The 25,912-nt window shown below is 41.9% G+C and overlaps 1 protein-coding gene across 1 annotated transcript in view; it reads right to left on the reverse strand.

The window, feature by feature from the left end:
• TAF1B (TATA-box binding protein associated factor, RNA polymerase I subunit B) overlaps positions 1–25,912 on the reverse strand; it is a 60,338-nt gene that overhangs the window by 23,221 nt on the left and 11,205 nt on the right. The window contains exons 6-8 of the mRNA XM_054994544.1: positions 23,804–23,942; positions 18,153–18,303; positions 15,020–15,119 (exon numbers count right to left, since the gene is read on the reverse strand). Of these exons, the coding sequence (XP_054850519.1) occupies positions 15,020–15,119; positions 18,153–18,303; positions 23,804–23,942 (390 nt within the window). The remainder of the gene's footprint in view (positions 1–15,019; positions 15,120–18,152; positions 18,304–23,803; positions 23,943–25,912) is intronic.

The raw sequence follows: 25,912 nt of genomic DNA on the forward strand, positions 1-25,912 counted from the left end.
GAGTGAAACAGAACCCAGACTGAGATGCACTCCTCACTTCTCAGCCCCAGAGCCTCTTATATCACCTGGTGCAGCTTCCTGAGATGGACTGGCCTATCCTACTCTGTTGTGTATAGTTCATTCTTTCTCTCACTTTAGCTTGTCACCCACCCTCACATTACTTCAAAGCTTCTATCCTCATTATGATAGAAGAACCTAATCTAGATTAACAGGAAAAGTAACAGCCTCATATTTCTTAATGCTAAGTGAGTAATTTCCTAACACTGCTGCACTCTTAGGACATTTTTAGCTACTTACAAGGAATAAATCTTATATACTAATAGCTAAGTGCCTTGATCTGAGGAAACTTAAATTTGGAGACCGGAACCATGAACGGATAGATCTTCCTACATACCTGAAAAATGCCCTAGATTTGCAGAACACTCTGAAATCTTAAAAAAAAAAAAACATTGGGGAGTTTTAAAAACCCCAAATGATAAAAGGAGCACCTGTAGCTTTAATCAGATGCCCTCAGTGGCTATTGCTAAGCAACCATAACAGTTTAGCCATAATTCCAGGCTTGGTTTCTATCAGTAAAAGGCAGGGAGAGGGATCAGGGCCCTTTCCAGGGCTGTTTTTGGCTTTTGACTTATTGAGGTCATGCGCACAAGCAACCATCAGCAACTTGATATCACATCACTTGCATGATTCTCTAGGCCTGGCTGATTGCTACTGTTCAGCAGCAACCCTCTCCCAAAGCCAGTGTAGTGTAGTGGTTAGAGTTTTAGGGTAGAATCTGAGAGACTCAGGTTCAAATCACAACTTTGTTGTGGAAGCTCAGTGAGTGACCTTGGACAGGTCATACATTCTCAGTCTAACCTACCTCTGTGGGTTGTTGTGAGGATAACAGGTAGGTGAGAATGATGTAAGCTGCTTTGGGTCCCCACTGAGGAGAAGGCAGGGTATAAATGAAGTTAATAAATAATAAATGTAGATGAAAATTGGGGGGCAGATAAAAGGTGTTTAGGGGGTCTGAAGGAGAGAAGAAAGTAGAAAAAGATGAGCATATGGAGACTTATAGGAGGGAAACGGAAAATAATGTTGGGAAGGAGAGACTGAAAAGTGAAATACCCCCCATACATCCTTGCAGGTTCCCAACCATGCAACTGGGCCTGGCTCAACCAGCACCACACAACTGAGCAATAGGGAGGTGGCTGCTGGAGGGAGGGGGAAAGCGGAAGACAGGGGGCAGAAAAGGTGGGTGGGAAGGAGAGAAGGAAGCAGGGGTTAAACCATTTTTGGTTTAAATGTTTTTAAATTTTAACATTAAACCTGCTACACAGCTTAATTTTAGGGTAATGATTTGGAAATGTAACAACTTGAAAGTTAATTTTCAAGTAATATATAATTTCACTGGGATACAAAAGCATTTTTAAAGGAACAGGTTCTAGTATACTTGACCTCCTTTTAGAGAAGTTTTTTTAAAAAAAACAACTTAAATTATATGGCTGACTACATACTTAACAGAACTGGAACACTTAAGAACTTAAGGAAGAGCATATTTACTCCACCCAAGGCTACTCCAATTATTCCTATAGAAAATATAAAATACAGAGGCTTATAGTACACCATATAGCAAACCCCTCTCAAGTTTGCAGACAGGCCAACATGCCAGCAAAGAGAAGGTAATTCACCAAGGAAAGTCAAGCGTCTCTACCCCTGTGCAATTAGTAATTAGTGTTAAGGACTGTGTGTTACACAATTTCAGTTTTTTAACAAATGTGAAAAGTAGCTTAGGCATTTAAGTTCCCAATTTTAAAGAAAAGTACACAAATGGCATGTTTTCAGACTTTCCTAGAACAACATCTTGTACATTCAACATGTGTACAACGTTTCAGATTATCAGGAGCTCATCTACTGCAGCTTGGCCACTCCAAAGAGGGAGAAGTCCTACCCTTTGGCACTTTAGCTGACAATAGTCCAGCCATGGCCAGAGAGAAAGCTCCAAAGTGGGAGACAGAGATGGACAGCGACACCAAAAAAAAAGAACGTCAACATCTTGACAACTTTCTGAGTGGCAGCAAGATTCCACCCCGTCAGGTGAGATCAGAACAATGAGCCAGTTGCCATGCTATCAGAGACAGGGGCAGAAGTCAAGGCCAGGATACCACATGGGAGGCACATGAGCAACTACTGCAGTCTCTGTTCAGAGGCATTTATGCCCTCACCAGATAGGGCTGAGGAGAAATTCCTTAGCATCCAACAAGGTGCCCAGAGTGAGGCAACAAAGAGCAGAAGGGGAGAAAATGGGCAATAAATCCTGTCTCCTCTGAGGACCAGTACCAGCATGCACTATGGCTCGGAAACACAGAGCTCTAGCTCATTGTTTTAAATACCCTTTTTGACCTGAAAGGAAATTCAGTTTTTTTCCTCAGGAATGCTGTCAAGAAAAATAGCAGGTTGTCTTAAATTTGCATACAAGTTGCAAGAATGTACATTAATAAAAAAACCTGTTGTTTTATAACCTTTTAGAGGGAGGGTCATAAGTGGGTACTAGATCAAATCAAGCCTGAATTCTCCCTAGAAGCTAAAATGACAGAACTGAAGCTATCATACTTTGGTCACATCATGAGAAGACATGACTCACTGGAAATTACAATAATGCTAGGAAAAGTGTAAGGCAGTAGGAAAAGAGGAAGACCTAAAACGAGATGGCTCAACTCAATAAAAGAAGCCACATCCTCCAGTTTGCAGGATCTGAGCAAGTCTGTTAATGATAGGATGTTTTGGAGGTCTTTCAATTCATAGGATTGCCATAGGTCAGAAGCGACTTGACAGCACATAACACACATCTTGCATTTAGGATCATCTTCCTATAGGGTAAATACATTGCACTAATAATTCTGATAGCTCCATGCACACCACTGTCATCATTCTTCCCTTGACTAGCAAGCTTTATGATCTAGAATTTATCACAGCAATGAAACAGGGCCATTCACATATAAGATAGAGGTGTTGCTAAACAAACAACAGACCCAAAACAGTGGATGAGGGCTGAGCATGCTGACTGCCTACAAGGAGATAGAAAAATGGAGGCAGTTAAGAGTCAGTTCCAAAAAAAGAACATAAAACAGAAGGGGGAGAAAAACTCACTTCCTTGAAATCCTTGTATTATCCCAACACGAAATAGGATGAAATGCAGCATCCCCATATCTGCTGCCCTGAGATTTTTGGAGGAAATATATGATAGGCAACTTTAACACTGTACAGTTAGGGAACACTAGCATGAAAAACAAAGCTAGCAAGGGAACAAAGCCTAAATAAAAGAAGAAATCGTGGTGGAGGGTATAGGATGAGGAGATCCAAGTTGAAAGATGTTAATTTCAACTTGAAATTGCCCAACAGTTCTTGTGTATCCTGGAGGAGGGGAATTAGAATTAGGAAATAAGTGTGGTTGGGCGTTCATTCTCCATTCCTAATCAGCTCATCATCTCCCAGTCAATCCAGGATGCTATGAACTTTGAAAGACTGCACTGAAGACGATTCAGGAAGGACAAATAATTAAGATCAGAAGAAAAGAGCTCTCTCTCCATCCCTTATTAATTGCACCTCTTCCCCCAAGAAGGCTTGAAAAACTGCAAAGCGTGAAGAATCTCAAACAGATTATTTTAGATTAGATATGGGGATGCAAATAGGATTAGGAAAGGCACCCCACATAACACAAGATGAAAATATACACCTCAGATTATACCATTATGTTTGAGACTCAATGAACAGCTTACTGCGGAACTTACAGGCAACCACATTTCAGTACTAGAACACTGAGGTTTAGTTAAACAAGAGAATTCCCCAACCATTTATTCTCAGCACAGTTCTACACAGACCCTCAACCTGTTCCCTCTAAAATCAAAGTTCACAGTCAAAGGTAGGGATGCTAACCTCCAGGCAGGAAGCGGCAACCTCCTGGAATTTCAACGGATTTCCAGGCAACAGAGGTCAGTTCCCCTGAAGCAAATGGTTACTTTGGAGAGTGGACTCTATGGCATTATACCCTGCTGAGGTCCACCCGCTCCCCAAACCGTGTCCTCCCCAGCCACTCCACCTCCAATCTTCAGGGATTTCCCAACCCAGAGCTGTAGCTGAATGCCTGTCACCAAGTATAAAGAAAAATACTTTTGTCAGTTAAATATATCCACCCACATACTTCCTATCCAAAACGATTAAATGAGCACTAAGCATGCGCCATAAACAACAAAAGGCTGATGTCTATTGCACACGTTAGAGAACAAAAGCCTACTAGTCTAGTCCATGGCGCAAGAGAATGAACTACCGCCTTTGTCCAGGTTACTAGATTGATTTATGCCTTATTAATGTTTACGGCGGACGGTGACGCCCCTGAGGAAGTGATTCTATGAAATCTGAGCTTGTGAGCCGGCCCCAAATAAAGAAGATACGGCACCATTTTCGCTTTATATGAAAGAGACTAAACTTTTGGACTTTGATGTTCATCCTGGATTTGTTCCTTTCTACTATGTTTACGAATGTACAGCCCCTATGTTTGGGCATTTGAAATATTCTTGAAACTGTGTATGAGTTGGGTATGGATTGATAAGATAATTTGAAGCACATGAGCACTTTGAATAATATTTATTTGGTATATGTGTAAATTGTGGATTGATTTCTCCTGTGAGTTTTTATTCTGTCTAATTAGTCCAGGACCTCATTCATTCAGCAAATTATATCCCACTTTTCTGCCCTCATAAGGACCTCCAGGAAGGCTAAAACATGAATAAATCACATTTTAAAATCATTAAAACCAACTAAAAACACAATAAAAACAGAGTTTTAAAAAGGATACAAAGACATAAAAACAACAGTTAAAACAATGACAACATTGGCCACAAAGGAGGGATCGTTGAGGGAACAAAAAAGTTTTCATCCACTTGTGTAAGACACCAACAGAAAGGGACAGGTGAATCTCCCTGGGGAGAGAGTTCCAGTGTGTTGGTGTCATGACTGAAAAGGCCCACTCCCAGGCTGCCACCTGCCTAATCTCAGAAAGTGGGGGCACCCGAAGCAGGGTCTCTGAAGACAACCACAAGAGTCAGGTAGGTTCCTGAGGGAATAGGCAGTCCTTCAGGCATGTTGGTCCCAACCCATATAGGTAAATGTCAACAACGGCACCCTGAATTGTGACCAGATACAAATCTGAAGCCAGTGTCAATGGAGCAGGACTGAAGTGATACAGTCCTTACAACCCACTCCAGTCAACATCCTTGCTGTAGCTTTCGTCACCAACTGAAGTTTCCAAATACTTCTCAAGGGCAGCCCCACATAGAGCGCATTGTAACCAGGCATGCACCTCAGTAGCCAGATCTTTTCTGCCCAGGAAAGGCCACAGCTGGCTAACCAAAGATGCTAAAAAAGCACTCCACAGCTGCCACCTGCTTATCTAGCAGTAGGCCTGGGTACAAGAGCATCCCCAAACTTTGGACCTCTTCCTTCAAGGCAGGTGGTGCAACCCCACCCAGAACAGATTAAACCTTAAATCCAGGGTCAAACCTTCTGCTCACCAGTAGCACTTCGACATGAACACATGAAGCTGCCTCGTACTGAATCAGATCCTATTGTTTGCTCCAATTGGCAGGAGGTCTCTGGGGTCCCAAAGACAGGTCTTTCACATCACCTACTACTTCTTTTAACTGGAGTTGCCAGGAATTGAACTCAGGATCTTTCGCATGCCAAGCAGATGCTCTATCACTGAACCACAGCCCTTCCCCATCCTGCTTCTATGCTCCTCCCCCCACCCTGTCACCGCCAACTTTCCCAAAATGTTTGGTATGATCTTTTTGGAAAGATCACAGTAAAAGTGCCTTTGGATGCTGTGTAGTCGGGGCATCCTGCCCCATCTTTCTCATGCTATTGCAATATAAATGAGGAAAATTTCCCAGTAGTTTTACCTCCCAGGGATACTTTTGAGACTCCCCCAATATGCACATATAACATGTAATCTAAGTACAAATGAGCCACTCTAAGATAAATCACACATGAGAGTGTGTGAATATTACACAGTATTAGAAAGATCAAGAAAGATTAACGGATTGGTGATGCAACTGATCCAGTGTAGCCGGTTGTCAATTATGTAAGAACTGACAATATTGCCGATGCCTACCTGATGCAAAACTTACAGCCAAACTGGTATGTGAAACACAAGTGACCTAGTGACTCATTATCTTGTCAATTGACTTTTTGTAGATCAACATATCAGATTAAAATTCCTTTTAAAACTATCCCTTAATTGTTTTGCATTGTATTTCAGCCAGCTAATGTTTACATCCTCTTTTCCTAGATGAAGTAGGATGGAAAGCGGGGGGGGGGGGGGACCTCATAACACCATGAAGTAGGTCCTCTTAAAGGGTTCATAACCCCCCCCTCTCGCTTTTTTTTCTTCCCTTGCTTTGAACACAGCTGTGCGTCTGGAACGCAACTGGTTTCTCCTGCTAGCCTCTCAAACATAATAACTTGGAGATTAAGACAACAAACACTCTAGTTTCATTAAGTTTCCAGTACCATCCAACAGTACTTGGAAGGAAGCCCCACTGAAAAGAGTGTATCTTGCATGTATTTGCTGGAACATTTATATGCAACCTTTCTGAGCCAATGTGAATAGGACTGGGCTACACAATTTCACTTTAGGGCAAGTTTTTGTAAAGGTTTTCATTAAATTGATGCCATTGTGGTAATTTTTTTTAAAAAAATTACTATTACATAGACTCCCACAGAAGCATTATGTTTTTTTCAAAAAAGCATCCAGAGTATCACTCCTCATTACAGTGTAAAGATGCAAAGGTGGGACATAAACAGGAACAGAAAAAGATCCATCTTTAAAACAAGCCAATAAACCTGAAAGCAACAACTTACTTAGATTTTGTCAGCAAGTACCCTCCAACACACACACACACACACACCAGTCTCTCTATTCATCTATTGCAGGGGGCCGCAATCTCCAGGCCACAGATCAGTTCCAGTCCGTGGCCAGTTAGCAGGCCGCACCAGCAGGGGGGCCGCACCAGAGGGGGCCGCACCAGCGGCATAGTGTGGTCTACTCTAAGGCAGCCCTGGCAAAGGGGCGGGAAGGTGAACGGCGAGGCAGCCTGCTTCCTCACTTGCTTCCCTGCTTCCCCACCTGCCGCACCACTGCATCATTATATAATGATAATAATGATAATAATAATAATAGCAATTAAGTGTGCAATTGTATCATCCCGAAACAATCCCCCCCCTCCGTGTCCATGGAAAAATTGTCTTCCACAAAACCAGTCCCTGGTGCTAAAAAGGTTGGGGACCACTGATCTATTCCACAGAGAGATCCTTGCAGTGGAGCTACCTGTTCAAAGCAAGGGGCTAATGTCAATGCTGTTTTACACCTCTGAAGATAAGGCTTCCTTTTCAAAGGCATTAGGTAATATTTCCATTTTAAACTTCTGTAGAAGCCGTTTTGTCAATGGTGCTGTGGAAATGAGATTTGTATAAAAGGAACAAATTACATCAAAGGATAGAACTCTTATTTACACCTTTGACAAGGCAACCCTCTGCAGAGTTACTTCAGTGTAAGTCCACTAAAAACTGGAGTAACGCTGCCTAGGATTGCACTGTTAATTATTCTGAAGAGTCATGGAAACAGATACACAGTAAAATGGTAAATCATCAAGAGAATTAAGTATGCATTATTGGCCATAGACTAAGCAATGTTTTTTTTCCAGAGGATTAAAAGTGACATGAAAGAGCTACCATTGGCCAGGCAGCACACACTCATTTCTTTTGTCCCACTATGACTTCAGGTCAACTGTTCTTGGACTGCTACCCAAATCTGCCAAACTTGTTTGACCGCAACCAGTAACAGAGAAGGAAAAAAATTATGTACACACCACAGGCAATAATGGCTCTATCACAGGTTTGTGTGCGTGTGTGTTTTAATGAGAGCTGAAGACGATATTACAAAGTTACTGTTGTCCAAAGTGTGCGCACATTTCCCTCCATGCCGTTATTGTCCCTAGCCAAACAGGTTCTGCAGACTTTCACCACGATTCAAAAACTTTTTGGAAATAATCATTTGACAAAAGAAATGGCTGTGTGTGTACACCTCAGTCAATGATACTATTGCACCACCTTGTACTTGCCATCTCCAACAGAACTTATATAGGGTAAATAAGTAACAAAAACAGTACATTATTAGAGAAGATGACTGTTGACATGAACAGTCTCACCACCCTCAGTACTATTTGTGAGTGGGTACCTACAGATATTCAAAGTTCATGTGTTCAGATCTAGTTCATACATCTATATATTAAAATATTCTTTCATCTCCAAGTGTCACTGTGAGTTCTCCTAAGACTAACAAGTTGTTACAACCTTAGGCTGCTAGTAATAAGCTGTTCCCACAGAATGTGTTTGTGGTCAAGGGAGAATTGTAGACAAAAAGTCATGGGGTAACAGAAGGCTGCTGTGAGGAGGAAACAGGGCAAAGTCTCCCCATATCCCACTGATGGAGGAGGCATGGTGGGAGTAAGCATTCTATCTGAGGAGAGGTATTTTTACCTGGGCCATTTTCACACATCTTACCAGCCGTGCAAAATCGCGCAAAACTCCTGGAACGACGGCGTCTTCCTGGCGCAATTTCTCATCCTGGTTCTGGTTTGTGGTGTAATGCATGTCATAAACCTTTGGTTTTTTTCCTTTCTAATCAGGTTTATTTATTAAAGTATTTCAAATATACAAGGAGAATGACAGAGGAGACAAGGACAGCAGAGATATAAAGGGTGGCCACACATCTTCTAATCCTAAACTTTACAAAGCACAAGGTAACAATGGAGGGGTGTGCCTGGGATTAATAAAGGACAACAAATGGGAGGAAAGAACAAATATGTGGGTGAAACGCCTACAGCCGACGTTAGAGAGCTGCTTAACATCCTGAGTTGCTCCAAGGAATAAACAATTCATGAAGATTGTAACACCCAAAAATGGAGATAAGAGACTGACAACAGAAATCTTCCCAGATCCTCTATACGGCAAAGAGTTGAGACTTGCAATAGCCATGGAACTAATGCTCCCTTGGGAAAAGATGTCTACACTTGGCTATGGAAGCAAAGACCCTCTCAAGGTTTTGATCCAAGGCAACAGCTTTGTGTGACTTTAGCGGCTAAAGCCGTTCTCTCCCCACTCCTTACCTAGCCATGTTTTAGTCTGGAGTCATTGTTACACCCGGATTAGCAGGTGTCATGAACACAGAGAATCTCTGAGTTGAAAGATAACAAAAGGACACAGAGTGCAAATTCCATGCAGCATGTAGGATTACATACACACACTCCCTCTCTTACACAAATGCACAAACACACAGTTGCCTACAGATCATCCAATACCGGTCCAAGTGTGTCATTATGCACCTTGTTGATGTACTGCAGTAATATGAGGCTCCCAAATTATTACTAAAACGTGAATAGCATTTCTTGGAAGAACAGAGCAAAACCTCTGAACGTAAACTGTTCTGTGCGATATCAAAGTGGACATATAAGCACAGGGGAGCACAGAAAGCTCTAACTACAAAGACACCTAGAGGCCAGTATCACCTGCACATGAAATAAAAAAGCCCAATGCCCAAAAAGAAATTTTATTTCCATTTAACCAACATTTCAGCAAGCCTATTTTCTCTCTCCATTAAGCAATGCTTCGACAGGTAAGGACAAGCCAGAGTTTCTGTTACACAAGAGCAGATTCTTATGATAGACCTGATTACAATAAATGTCAGAAATGAACTTCCTCCTCAGCTCTTTTTAAAGAGCCTCACCCTTGCTTATTGTCATTTCTGGAGCTGTTTCAGGAGATAAAATAAAACGCTGCATGTGCACCTGCTAATGTCATTATCTCTGGTAAGGTTTTTTTTAAAAAAAAACTGAGACAGAAGATGTTTAAGCGCTCCTAAATGTTAAGCAGACAGACAAGGAAGCTATTTGTGGTGTGAAAAGGAAGTGGAGGGGATGAACTCTCAAATAGTTTTTCCTTATGTATCTAAATACAGGCCTGACAACTAAATTCATGTAGCCTTGAAACAATTATTACCCTTCTGACTAAATGAAAGCAACATGTCGCTTATTAGAAAGAGAAAAAAAGACAACTATGACTTAAAAAAACCAGAATCCAGAACATCCTGTTTTCCAATCCAGGCCAGTCACTGCACACTAGCCTCACCCAACCATTTCTGTCCCCAATACAAGGTGATAATTGACACGAAACTGGGTTGTGGCATAAATCCAATACAGGTAGGAATCACAGGTAAACCTGCCAATCTGATTTTGAGGCCTGCTGAATTTATGTTGATGCTGTGGCAGGCAGTTGAAGAATACCCTCTTTACACTGAGGCCTGGAAAGCAGGACTGGGACAAGCCTAGGGGAAGGTGGGGAAGGTGATGGGGATACCAAGTCAAGGAACAAACGATGGACACATCAGCAGCCCTGGCCTGGTGAGGCCAATTAATCAAGGCAATCAATCAATCAGACTTGGGACTGATGACAATAGGACTTTGGGATGGTGGAGGAATGGACTACAAGGAATAGCATTTTTTAGTATCTCCTTCGGGGCAAGGATGCTCAAACACATAAGAGCCTTGATGCGGCAGATCAGTAGTTCATCTAGTCTCACATCCAACCAGTTGCCATGGAGGGCCAAAAACAGGGCACAGAGGCCCTGGTCTTCTCCTGGTGCTGCTTCCTAGCTCTGGTATTCAGAGGTTTGCTGCCTCTGACTATGGAGGTCCCCTTTAAGTCATCATGGCCATTAACTGCTCCTCTCCTCCATGAATGAATCTGTCCAACCCCTTTTTAAAGCCATCTGTGTTTTTGGCCATCACTATACCCACTGGCAATGCATTCCAAAACTTAATTAAGGTTAAGAGCCTAGGGGTTATACTGGATCCAGCACTACTACTAGAAAAACAAGTTAAGGCAGCCGCAAAAAATCCTTACTACAACCTCACTCTAGCCTGGAAGATGGCTTCTTACCTCTATATGGCCAACCTGGCCACCTGGATCCATGCTATGGTAACATCAAAACTTGACTATTGTAATGCACTATACATTGGTCTCCCATCTAAGTTAACTAGGAGGCTCCAATTGGTACAAAATGCTGCGGCTTGACTGTTAGCAGGAGTGAGCAGGAGCATGCCATCTTACAGTCACTCCATTGGCTACCTATTTGTTACCATGCTCAATTCAAGGTATTGGTTACTACATACAAAGCTCTTCATGGCCTTGGCCCAGCATACCTATGAAATCGTCTCACTCCTTATGTCCCTCCACGGCAGCTTGCTCATCTGAACATGGTCTCTTGCAGGTGCCAGCCTGCACATGGGCGAAATCAACAGCAGCCCGCACACAGGCTCTCTCTGTGGTGGCCCACACCCTATGGAATGGCCTGCCTGAGGAGGTCAGGAGAGCCCCCATGCGCCTGGCTTTCCGCAAACGATGCAAAACCGAATTATTCAAAAAGGCTTTTTACTCAGATTGGAGGGAAGTATTATAGGGAGGGGTCTCAAATGCTTCGCTAATGAGTTAGGGACCATAGACTGCACCGCTACGTTGCCTTGCATATTATCTGTAGAGATGGGCACGAACAGAAAAAAAAATTGAACATGATGTTTGTTGCCATCCATGAACAGGAACTCACGAACAGCCATGAACATTGCCCAGTTCATGAACATGTTCGTGGTTGGCTGTTCGTGGGGGCCAGCAGGCTCTCCTCCAGCCATCATCCAAGTCAAGATCCCTACTGCACCACTCCCAGAAGCCTGACCTGAGCAGGCACCGGAAAGGTACCAATAATAAATAATAGCTTGGCCCCAGAGCCTGTCACCAGCCCTGGAACTTGAAGGGGTAGAGCCCTACTGCACCACTCCCAGAAACCTTACCTGAACAGGCAGCAAGAAAGGTACCAATAATAAAAAAATAGCTTGGCCCAGAGACTGGCAGCAGCCCTGGAACTTGAAGGTGTAGATCCCTATCCCACCACACACAAAGAAAATTCAAGCTCCAATGCACTCTCGCTATCAAAATGCCAACAGCAACTCTCTTCCTCTCCACTGTCTGCAAACTAAGCCAGAGCTGGGAGCCCCCCCTCCCCCCGGCTCTTTGCTCCCTTGTTGTAACAAATTTGGAGCTCCACACTTGAAGACCTGCCTATCAACCTAAATTGAGCTTAGACTGGCGTTTCCAGGGCAACAGCAGGAGTTCAGACAATCACTGCCTAAGTTGCCAAGGGAATTGATTGCAAGTGCCAGACTGTCTGGCTTGACAAACAGCAATGAACGAGGCTTGCAACGACCACCTGTTCGTTTAGAATGGGGCCTCGCGAATAGCTTGTTCGTGAACAGCAGATTGGGCTGTTCGTGGTTTTTTTTTTGTTCGGTGAGAAAGTCGGACAATAAATGACATAAATAAATAAATAAATAAATAAATAAATAAATAAATAAATAAATAAATACTCCTTATGTAAAGAGATATTTCTCCCTGTCTGTCTTGAATCTATTGCCCATAAATTTCACTGTGTGCCACCAACTTCTAGTATTAGGAAGCATGCCTTTGTTCTATCACAATTTGCTTTCATATTGCAATCAGCATTTGGAACATACGGACAAATTCATTTTTTAAAACACAGAAATATGCCAAGAATCAGATCATAAATACTTTGCATATATGCCATTTTGCAACGATATGTCATGGCTGTCCTCTCCCCCCTACACCCATCAGTACAAAAGATCACAGATAAGAGCCAGTCTGGTGTAGTGATTAAGAGCGTGGGACTCTAATCTGGAGAGCCGGGTTTGATTCCCCACTCCTCCACTTGAAGCTTGCTGGGTGACCCTGGGTCAGTCATAGCTCTCTCAGCCACACCCACCTCACAGGGTGTTTTGTTGTGGGGATAATAATGACATACTTTGTAAACCGCTCTGAGTGGGCATTATTAAGTTGTCCTGAAGGGCGGTATATAAATTGAATGTTGTTGTTGTTGTTGTTAATTATTTTTAAAGAAAAACCGATTTTTCACCAAAAGGAAAAAATGCAAAAGAGGTTGTTGCCCAGATAGGGATGAAGTCATTACAGCCAGGAATTTTTCCTTTTTGCCTCTGTTGCATATTGTTCTGAGGTGCACGCCTCTCCAAATAAGAAAGCTTTGGATGTTTTGTTTCAAGATCCTAACCTAAGAGCTCTGCTCCCATTCCAACAAACTGGGCTCTCTCAGTGTACTGAAGACAAGTGTGACCATGGCTTTCAAAAGCTAAAATCAGAAAACTGAAAGTACTATAGTATGAGAGATCCACTGTTGTCCAAGTTGTATACGCTTTTGTGTGTGTGCACACTGCTAATTACTATAGCTCAGGGTGCACCAACATTTCCCTTTTTATACCAGTATTGTCCCGGGTTAAGTAATTCTTGGGGGGGGGGACCTGTTTACAGAACCACCCACACCCAACCTTCAGAACATCTCACAGCATGAGCCAGAAAGCACACAAATTAGTTGCCAGGATCCAACAGCTCAGCCCTAAGAACTCTAATTGACTGAGTGGCACCAAGGCGATTATAATATTACAATTACAGTTATTTCACGTATAGAATGGATATAACTAGTTTTCATCATTTTCCAGTTCAAACTATTTCACCGCAGAGAAAGAGATGCGCCATTCTGTATCTGTAGATATTAATAGTTAATGGCAGTTTTCAGTTGCATACTGCAATTTCAGGTTGCGCATGAAGCTGGTCTTTTTCTATTACCATGAGCAGCTCTGAAATTTCTTCAAAATCTACTTCTCATCCCTGGCTAGAGGCTGTCGACCAATAAGGAAGCTTCTGGCTGTCTCCAGTGCAAAGTTCCTTCCAATCAAGCAGTGAGATTGATCAGGTCTCGGATGAGGGTCTGATGAGTTTTGGTCCTATGGAATCAGCTACCACCTGAGACCAGAACTTGTAGGCTATGAGCAGACTGTAAAAATATTTTAGTTAAACTTGTCATTAAACTGTAGCTGATACAATTCTCACTGTGTTGTTCTGAGAACACTAGAGTATAGAGGCCTTCTTGGGTCATGCATAGGTAGTTGCATACTTTGAAAGGGGGCTGTCTGGCAACAGCAGGTGCTAGTGAGGGAAGAGGGGAAGTCCTGATACTCTGCAAAAAATTTAAATTATTAGAGGGGTCCCTGGGTTGCTACAGTTTGAGAACTGCTGCTTACTCTGGGAAGGCTGAGGAAATTAAAGGGCTCCTTTGGGACTGAACCATGTGAGAAAGAAGGCAAAAGCCCCTCAAGGGAAAAAAACAAACTGCCCTATTAAATATTATTTTGTTTAGTTTTATAGCTTCTTTTTTAACTTTCAAGTGCACAGTGCCCAAAGTGCTTAATAAGTGTAATAAATATACTCAATACAAATCCTAAATAAATAGTACCTAAGACTCCCAATTTAAAATCCTAGGAAAGGGTAAGTATGCATACACATCATATATAGTCTTATATACACCACTGGTTGCAAAAAATGCTGTACTCTGAGAAGGCAGCAAGAAATGCATGAAAAACGCTGGTGGAACTGCCCTTTTCCAACCAAAGCCCTGTCTCGCATGCACAGACTAATACCCCATCTCTCTGGTTTTTTCCAGCAGAAACAGGACCCTATTCTCTTCATTTGAGAGCTGTTCTTAGAAAACACAATGACAAAAAATGATTGTACCAAACCAATTTTTGTCGGTGGTAATTAAATGTAAAAGGGAATAAGGAAAGAGTTGTTTCAGAGTGATGTTTCTTGTAGCCAGCGGGTAGTTAAAGCAATATCATTTAAGTAAATATTTAAAATTCTAATGTAAGTACTGGGGGGGGGCCCTGAGGCTGCCAAGTGACCACCACTGCAGCAAAAAAATGGCAAAATCTATCAAGAATACCCAGAGAAACTATACATGCATATAACAGAGAAACACTTGCATATAAGTTAAATGAGTAAAAATCACCTCTGCATGGAAGATCTTGAAGTCAGTCCCATACACCTTCATCTCCTCTGGGAAATCTTTATAGGCATTCAAATAAGGAATGTGACCATCCATTACCAGCCTAAGTTGAAAAAGTAAAACTAAAATCAGTATGTACATAGTGACTTAATTGAGTATACATGGCAAGTCTTACAATTACAAAACTAAAATAACAAAATAAGCGACTGACAGACAGTGCCTATTCTAAGCAGAGTTATACCCATCTATGGTTGTTGTGGATTTTCCGGGCTATATAGCCGTGGTCTTGGCTACATACAGCCCGGAAAATCCACAACAACCATAGTTCTCCGGCCATGAAAGCCTTTGACAATATACCCATCTATGTGCACTGAAGTCAATGCCCTTAAGAAAGGTCTAATTCTGCTTAGTTTGTGCGCTGTGAAATCTCTAGTTCTTCTCAAGCATTACATTTCCTGAGGGGAAAAAGGCAAATATAAAAGTCTACAGGCTGGAGATCAGCACCCTGCCCAAAGTGCACTAGGTACAAACTATTACATTATTGTACCATGTAATTTGGACAAGGTATGGGAAAGGGGGCAGAGCTTTTCAGAAATATTCATTTTGATCTAGATGCATTTACTCCCTGTCCTCTCTACACCATGAGATAATGTCACAGCTCAACTTGGAGGGGCTTCAATAGAAAATAAGGCAGCTAGGCTGGGCGGTCTCCTTGCAGATCAGTTACAAGTTCTGAGCCACGCATGCCTATGTATTACAATTGCAGAGGCCACAGCTCTCGAAGAACAGTCTCCAATATGTCTGATGATATTAATTTGTTGTTTGGAGAGCCTTAGAGCTCCTCCTTGCAAAATTTTAGCAAGCCTCTGCTTTTCATCCAGGATTAGGCTTAAATATGGGCCTATCTTTTCCCATAAGGAAAGCTGGCATCGGGCCATAATGGCCTTATAATTACCAATTCTAAAGCTTAAGGCTGCAGAAGCATAAACCTTTTCACCCAGTATGTCTAGTTTCCTGCCTTCCTTGTCGATTGGAGCCGAACGGCCCATGCTTTTTTGGAGGCCTTTGCCTTGGAGAGTCTCAGTAACAACAGAATTGGCAGGAAGGTGAATAAACAGGAAACCCAATTCTTCTTGTTTGGTTTTATACATATTGTCCATCTTCTTTGATGCTACTGGAGTTGAGGTCAGTCTGGACCACACATCTTTGATCAGGTTAAGCAAACCTTGCATTATTGGAAACGCCATTGGTCCAGCTGCTTCTGAATGCAGGGCCTTAAAGACCAGATCCAAAGAGCTCAGAGCAGAGCAGGTCACCTCAATGTCTAGAGATCTTGCCATTTAGTCTAACTGCTCGGTGTACAAATAGAGATCCTCACTGAGGACACAGCAGAATCCTCAGTAAGGAATTCAGGTGGAGATGGTTCTGATGCAAAATCAGATCCAACATCAAAGTCACCATCAGACTGAGTAGTGTGGTTGAACATTGGTTCGGGGACAGTGTTGTATTCTGGAACCATGACCGGAACCGACAACGGTTTAGTTTTGCCTCTTGGTTCCAAGCGAACTGAAACCATAAGGGTCTTTGTAACGGAAGAAGTAATGAGGGAGTGGGTACATGCCCAGTGAACCTTCAAACACATAAGCATAGTAATGGAGACTAATGGGAGCTATGGTGTCTATGGTGAGGAGCCAGTTCCAAGTGATTGTCATTCTCAGATGGAACTGAGAAACCTTTCTGTCTATCTCCAGGCTGTATTGGTGATGGTGGCAACAGAGAAATGGCTGTAGACAGTTCCATGACTTCTGGAATCTCACCCTCTGAAGGAGATGGAACCAAAGCGGAACGTCTTCTGGGGATTGGAGACAGAGTTCTCAGAACACTGGGTGGACTCAATGCAACCAAAGCATTCTGAACTGAAGAAGGTTTTTCCTCTTTTGCGACTTAGATGTCAATGTTTTATCAGCATGCTTGAGCTTAGCCTTTTTTGTAGGCAGCTCTGACTGGCACCAGGGTGGAACCAATGAAGGCATGGCTTGAACTGACTAGTACTTCTGGGCGGTGCTAGGCCCCAAGCGTGCTGGAGGTGCTGCAGTCCATTATCTGCAGCATTAAGATTGGAGTAGGTAGAGCCCTTCAGGGCTGACCCACAAAGAGCTGCTTTAAGTCATGATGCCATTTCATGGTGTGCTTTGGGGGAAACTGTTTACAGACTGCACACTGCAAGGTGTCATGGCTCTTGCCCAGACAAAGAAGGCATTCGTTGTGCCCATCCAACTGGGTCGTCTTTGTCCTGCAATGTGAACACTTCTTGAATAGGGCCTTCAATACCATGGCATTGAAGGCCCAACCTTGCATCTGTGGTGGTGGTTGAAACCACGGAGCAGAGAGAAGACACATCTTTCTTCCGCAGCAGCAAAAGAAGAACTAAGGGAGGGAGCTGCTTGCTCCACTTTTTACAGCCACACCTGGGAGAAAAGAATGCAAAAAGGCTCGGCAAGCACCTCACACCTCTAGGAGCTTTGAAACATCTCCGACTGGGCTGCACATGTGCAGTTCCCGTGTCGGACTGCATAGGAGACACAACGATAGACAAGCCTTCCTATATTACCAGTTAAACTGAGGAGGTCTAAAGCAAAAGCTTTTGGTGGCAGAGAAAACCTTTTGAAGGAGTCAGGAAGGCAGCAATATATAGGTCACACAACTAATAAAGGAATAAAAAGAAGGTATTCTTGAGCTATAAGCCTGGCTTATCTACAGAACTCCTGAAGCTCTGAGTGAGTGGAAATATAAGGAGCGTTGATTGTGACTAGAGCCCTCCTGAGGTATAGATTTAAATTAAAGTAAGAAGGAGCTGGACTAAAGGTCCAAAGGCAAAGGTTTAACAGAAGGTTTAAACAAACAGGGTGGTTCAAATCTAAGTAAATTATTACAGTCACCGTGCACAGGAAGTCTCTAAAGGTACACCATTTCGATTTATTTACCCACAAGTGACCTAAAAGAGTGTGGCAAACCTTAATGTGTTTTTTTTTAACTGTGCAGCCAATTACGTTTTGTTCAGTCAAACCCAAAAAGCTGTTATTAAATGCAGAAGTTAAGGTAGTTTTAAAAGTGCTTCGCCGGACATTGTTCTTACCTTAAGAGATCTGACAATGTAATCGATTCCCTCAACCACAGCAATGCCAAATAGCAGAAAGCCAGGGTCACTGGCATCGACAACGTCAAATGCCCTTTCCTGTTCCGTAAATACGAGCCCCCGTCCACTGACCCAGACCAGTCAGATGTGTCTGTGGGACAATGGTAAGAAACTGTCAGTCCACACTGAATTTATAAATAAAAAGAAACCAGTAACTGATAATGTTGTACAGTGGCCGCCAACTAATCCTAGCAACAGTTACCCTGCTGCAGAGAACAGAAGCAAATAATGCTGAAATGACAACGTTAAACCAAGCACTACAGGCCAGAACTTGAATTCTCTTCAGTCTCCGAAGACTTGCCTAAACGGACAATGAAACGGCTGAGATCCTAAGGCTGCACAAGCAGAAGGACCTCAAGGAATGAGATCTTCCCTGCCTTCCTGCTTCCCAAGCAGCCTCCCCCCTTCTGCCACCCAGTTATCCTGGGGGAACAGTGAACAGGGGGAAATCAGCCAAACGTCCTCCCCCTGCTCTTGCAGAGTGCCCCCTGCACTGACTCAAGACCGAGGGCAGATGGGTTTGCTCAGTTCTCCCTTTTCACAGCAGCCCCCAGTGCCACACGACACTTTGCTCACGGGGTCTCCTATCCCTCAACAGGAGATGTTTGAAGCACAGAGGGGGCTACTGAGGAAAGGCAGAAGCCACAAAGATACCACTGTAGAAATTCCTTCCACTTCTGCAAGTGTCAAATCCAATCCCAAGCGTTTGGTACCAGGGGGTTTGTTTCAAATCACATTAACTTCACCTTACTCCACTAAAGGTGTTATCTCCATTAGGCGAACAAGAAATTGAAGATGAAAGAATGAAGAAAGCTGCCAAAGCCACAATTACAGCTTGCTCCAAAAAAAAAAAAGTGTGTGAGCATATCAGTAGATTATATCTCTATACAAAAGATATCATTTCTCACCCTAGCTAGGAGAATAGTAAGAAAACTGACGTAATCTTTAAAAGATGAAAACAACTATGAGGTACTTAAATAGTATTGCTTAAAAACCAGCCATTCTATACAAGTTAAGCTTATTCCTGGATAAAAATAACTTATATCAAAACCAAGCTAGGAACTATGCATAATAAATATATTAGAGAATGGAAAGGAGGAGGGAACAGTCCAAATGATCACTCAACAAAGACACAGGAAATAACCTGGAAGAAGTTTAATTTGTGAAGCAAAAATGTTAAGCTTTAAGAAAGGTAGAAGAAAAGGCAATAAATACTCTCTTCTGCAGCCAAAGGACAAAAACAGGCACTGTCAGTCATCACTTTCACTCCTTACAGACTCAACCGATGCTGTTAATGCTAGTCACAGATACATTCCCAACACGTTTCTGTATAGCCTAAGAACTCCTATCAGCTTCTAGAACACAGCTTCTGGGACAAAAGCATAAAACATATAACCATTATGGCTGCAAAGCCAGTTTTAAAATATAACGGCAATAAGAACTGCAGGGGAAGGGGAGAGCCATGAGTATATATACACAGGTGGCATTTATCGTTTATCTCTAACCCCTTTTGAGGATCTTAACAGCAAAACCAAGAAATTATAACAGCAGAAAAGTGAAGCACAAAAGAGGTCATAACTGGCCTGTTTACAAAAACGACATGCAATCAATGGCCTAACAGTGCAATCCTATGGACCCCAAATCAATGGGCATAGACTCTGCTTAGGGTTGCACTGTACACGTTACCCAACTGGGAAAACAAAATCCTGAGAGTTGCCATTTTGTGATGTAACACTATGTGCTATTCGTACTACCTATAGAAAGACTTTGATTTAATGGATATGTACATATTGATTTGATGAGTTAAGTTTCATATAACACAATAAAATATTAATACTAGGAGTTCCATCACACACTATTTCTGTCATTTGCTAAAAATATTTTATGCTACCTTTCCATCAGTGCAGTTTACAACATACATTAAAATCATAATTACTCAGTTTCAAAATCTTAAACTACAAAAGTGAAATACCCCAGCAAAATGCATTACTCCTGTGACTTTACTGTCTCTCAACAAAGCACCTGATAACAGTTGCTGTGAAAATAGTTTCTAGTGCATGACTTCTAAAAGCGCAGAAGGAAACACAAGAGTGGCTCTGAATTGCTATTGTGTATATGTGAGTCACTGAACAAAATATATGAACCTCAAGTAATCCTTTCAATCATCAGTTTGGCTTTTTTCATGTATAGGCTAGGTCTCACAAGCACTTGTGACTGAAACTCTATTGCTAACTCCACATTCTGCCCAATTTACAATAATCCTTGTGTTCTATTTGTAGCCACCACGTTAACATAGCAGCTTTCATTTTATTTGTTCTAGATTATGTAGGGCATATTAGACAGTCAGCACTAAACCCCAACACAACATACAATTTAAGACATGTCATAACAACCTACATATTTAATAGGCTTCCCAAACAATGTTTGTATACTGTAACAAATGCAGAGGTTCAGTCCTCTAGCTTGGAGAACAGTAATCTGACTGGCAGTACCTCAAATCTCTAAAAAACCTCCAAATCACATAATGTCTACATGTTACAGAACAGGTGTTTATTCAGTCCCATTCATTGACTATTAGTAATTCTGCAAAACACACACACACACACACACACACACACACACACACTCTTGAGGTTTGTAGATTGCCCGGCTCAAAACCAATTTTAGAGCAGGGCTCTTAAAATGATGCATTCAAAATGCATAACTAAGGGAGATCATATATTGGGTCAAACATTCTGCAAAAAATTTCATTACAACAACAGTTTTCACACATCGAAACTTATCAACTAGTATTTGTCAGTCCTACTGACCAAAGCCTTTAAATAATGTAAACTGTCAGCCTTTTTAGAAAAAAAAATGATACTAGTTTTCAGGTCCTACTATATAAAATCTAGTAATCCATGTCTCCAGATGAAATCATGTACCATAAAATGCCCTGATAAACTTTACTCTTCCCAGCAGATGATTTCCCCCATATCAACCACAAAACTAACTCATCTGAGCGTTATAAAGCATTCAATCTCTTAAACTGATTCTAGGAGTAGCAAAAAGATGTTTCTATTTAGGACTGCTTTTAATTAAGTTGTAGTTTGTGTTCACTGGCAGTCCTAAACTGTGTTTTTAACTTTTGGTTTTGTTCCCTTATTATTGTCATTTTATTTATATTATAAGCCATCTTGAGTTCCTACAAGGTAGAAAGGCAACTAATAGGTGTTTTAAATAAATAATGTGTTTAAGATAGCATATTAGGAATAATTCCATATTAGGAATGATGTGAATCAGCAGGGTCAAAGAGCCATAAAATGCAGGGAATACAAAGTGAGATGTAATTACGTTACATTTAATCAAGAAAAGTACATGCGCTATTTACAACAGCAGTAATTAGCAATCCTCCTAGTTTTGCTAAGCTAGCGAATGAACACCTGCAATGACTGAGGAATCCCAGATTTTGCTAAATCAGTTAACACTTGTAGAATATGAGAAATTCCACGTTCTTCCTAACCCTCAGAACATGGTGTCAAACAACTAATTTTTATTCAGTAGTTTCAGTAGTTTTTTTGGTGGGCAATGGTGACTTGTATTTCATATTAATGACACAGTTATGGTACTCTTAGGTAAAGGTAGTCCCCTGTGCAAGCACAGAGTCATTACTGACCCATGGGGGAATGTTGCATCACGACGTTTTCTTGGCAGAGTTTTGTTACCGGGGGGGGGGTCGCCATTGCCTTCCCCAGTCATCTACACTTTACCCCCAGGAAACTGGGTACTCATTTTACCGCCTCGGAAGGATGGAAGGCTGAGTCAATCTTGAGCCGGCTATCTGAACACAGCTTCCACCAGGATCGAACTCAGGTCGACTCGTGAGTAGAGCTTGGACTGCAGTACTGCAGCTTACTACTCTGCGCCATGGGGCTCCCTTATGGTCCCACAATATACAAATGTATTCATGGCTGACTTGGAACAGCAGTTTCTACCCACCACAAACATCTCTCCGGTACCCAAGATTCCGGTCCAACATTCTCAACAGTTGGACTGATAAGAAGGAACCGCTCAAGAGATTCCATCAGGACTTCAATAACTTTCATCCCAGCATCAACCTGAACCTGGACCAGTCCACATAACTAGTCTATTTTCAGGACATCACCGTTCAACTACATCACAAACATAAGCACCACTCTGTAATGAAAACTGACCAACTGCTACACATGTCTTAAATGCTTGACCTGGAGCATACCAAACAATTAGTAGTCTACAGCCAGTGTTGTAACAATGCATTACAGTGACATTTGTTCCATTCCAGATGCCTATCTGGAAGATTTACAACAGGCATTCTTGAGATGGAAATAGCCACCTAAAGACGTATAAATGGACTGAGGGAGCAGACCAGAACCAAGAAACAGCCGACTACAAAACTGTTAACAACATAACACTAATAGCAGTCAGCTACAATTCCCAGCTCAAATTAGCCCAATGAACCATCCAAGATGCACAGTCCATCCAGGACATCTTCCTCTCTCATGGGGCTTACAAGGACTTTTCTTGTTTATATAGGGCCCCCACCACTAAAAAAGTTTCTTACAAACAACAATGGGCTCCGTAACACCAACATCAACCCAGATGCCAACTCCGTCCCCTATATTCACTTGGGCAATACTATTAAAGGACCTTACTATCTTAGGACCTACTGTCTTAGACTTATCCTTGCCCATCCTCCAGTGTAATATCTGATGATCTCTGCAAAGGACAAACAGCACAATCTCTACACAAATGAACATGTAGACACAAATATGACAAATCAAGTAGCATATTAAAGGCAGCAATGTTCAGAAACCAGTAGGGGAATATTTCAGTCTCTGTTTGGATCTAAAAGTCACCATTCTCTGGCAAAACAATTTCAAAAAGGGGTTCAAATGTGAAACTGCTGAATTGGCATTCAGAATTTTGATACCCTCTCAAAAAAAGTTTAACGTGGACTTAGGAATGGGATTCTTCTATTGCAGGTGTTAACTAGCTTAGCAAACATAAAGAGATTGCCGTTGTGAATGGTCTTTACACTTTCCTTGATCACATTTAAGTTTGACATATTTACATCTCAACCTGTATTTCCTGCATTTCATGGCCGTTTGACCACACTGGTTACAATTTCCCCAAGGATACATGTGACTTCCTTATTTGCACACAAGGATATGTTGCAAACAATACAATACAATAATATTTTAAGAATTTTCACGTCAACATTTTCTACATTGTTATATAGTACACTGTCATCCAGATATGACTTTTACAGTCAAAGCCTACACAGAGTTACTTCAGTCTAAGCCTACTGATTTTACTGGGAATAGACTGGAGCAATACTGTTACAAAGCAATCCTAAATAGAGTTACACCATTCTACGTTCACTGAAGTCAACAGGCTTAGAAGAGTCCTAAGTAGGTCTACTCAGAGCCCTACTCAGGTCTATTCAATGGGACTTACTCCCAGCAAAGTATTCTTAGGATTGCAATGTCAATCCCCTAGAGCAGCTAGGGAACAGCGCATTTCTATAAATAACTACATACAAAAGTAACTATCCAAGATCTATTTACTCTTACCCGATCTTTTTCCAAGAGAAGAAGTCTCTCCAATGCTAGACTCTGATGCTACATCTGTATCACTTGCAGACGAAGACAAGCCAAGAAGTCTAATAATATCTAGATCCGTGTTCACTTCATTATCAGTGTCAGATGACAGCTTTTAAAATACATTTAACAACAGTATAAGACTACCAACACAGCTTGAATCCATAAAAGTAACTTTTTAAAGATTTGTTCTCTTTGGCTGCATTCAAGCATTAACAACAAACCATAAATGGATTAGAATCCAGCAGCACCTTGATGACGAACTAGATTTTCAAGGTATAAGTTTCCAAGAGTCAAAACTCCTTTCATTGGTATCTGATTAAAAGAGTTTTGACACTTGAAAGCTTTTACCCTGAAAATCTTGTTAGTCTTCAAGGTGCTACTGGACTTGAATCTTGCTGTACTACTGCAGACCAACATGGCGAAAACCAAACCACAAACGGTTTGTGAAAAGAACCAACCTCTAATGACTGGGCTTGTATGCTCCTTTCCCTTCTTCCTCTTACATACAGAACCACAATGGGATACTTCTTGCTTAATAAAATCTTTAATTTAACCAAAATCTGCTGTGAAGTCCGAATATGGTTGCCTGAATCCACTAACTAGGATTCTCAGTCATGGTGTGATCCTAGTTTAGCATCTTAGTTATTGGTAAAGATACAACTACCTGTTTGTTACACCTGCCAGATTCTGAGCTAAATCAAAAGAAAACTAGGAAATCTCAGATGCGTGGGGGAGAAGCCACAGCAAGCATAGAAGCCTGAGCATAAATATCTTCTTAGGGATTCATGATGAGTAGTGATGCAATCAAAGCCTGTTAACTACCTGGTAAGAATGTTAAATACGATTCGTGCCAGCAGACAGACAAGATGCTCAAAGCCAGCTGCCTTGAAGAATCTGCAGAAAACGCTTTAATTAATGAATTAATTAGAATATTTATACCCGCGTTTCTCCCCAATGGAGACCGAAAATAGCTTACAGCATCATTCCCGCCTTCATTTTGTGCTTACAACAGCCATCCCAGGAAGCAGGTTAGACTGTGAAAGAGTGACGGGCCCAAAGACACCCAGTGAGCTTCCATGGCAGAACTGAGATGCAAACCTGGGTCTCCCATAGAGTCCAACACTAACTGCTACACCACACTGTCTCTCTAATGATGTCTCTCTTCCCTAAGATCTAGCTGACTACTGTATAATCCGACCACTTTACCAAGCAGCTTGTTATTTAATGAATAACTTGGCTATTTGGCTCAGTTCCTTTGATCGTTTCTTTCAAATGTTTTAATTGGTTGCTATGCTCCATCTAAATTCCTCTGTTCCCAGATATGTGTTTTTGTTCTGGAGGTTGGAGTGGAGCATAGTTTTATTTTCCAAGTGATCTTCCAAAGTCAGCAACATAGGGTGGAACTGGGACAACGGATTGCAAAGAGAAATATGACTTATGCAGTACAGCACCATCAGTACGCATCCAACGCCACCACAAGCTGGCTGAAAAAAATCTCAGAAAAGGTCTCCAAGTGTTTACCAAGGAAGCTTATAAATGCCAAGCCAATGCTGAGTCATACTGAAGGAAGCCTCTCCTATTTATTTGGAAGATGTATGCCCTGCCTTTCAATCAATCAATCTTTAAGGCGGCCTACGGCTGTAAAGAACCGACAACAATAGGAGAGATTAAAACAATGCAAGAAAGATGGCCTTATACAAAGCATGGCTCCTGTTTCATTTCAGGTGGGTAGCAGTGTTGGTCTGCAGTAGAACAGCAGGATTTGAGTCCAGTGGCACCTTAGAAACCAACAAGATTTTCAGAGGGTAAGCTTCCGAGAGTTGGGGCTGAGGGAAACTGCTCTCTCATTTCAGGAGCCCTGTTCACAAGTTACAGTGAACGCACGCATGTACAATCTGTATACAGTGTACACTCGTTTTCTTTTTACATTTATTAATTCTCATGTTACATTCAATGCACATACAAGTGAACGTCTTATTTAAACCCAACATTTATCCAGGTACTACACCTGTTCAAACTGCACAGTGTCCAGGACTTCCCACCCAGGTAGAATAGGGCTTCTGGCCTGTCTCTTGGTAA

This window comes from Eublepharis macularius, chromosome 1 (genome assembly GCF_028583425.1).
Source record: "Eublepharis macularius isolate TG4126 chromosome 1, MPM_Emac_v1.0, whole genome shotgun sequence".
Lineage (NCBI taxonomy): Eukaryota > Metazoa > Chordata > Lepidosauria > Squamata > Eublepharidae > Eublepharis > Eublepharis macularius.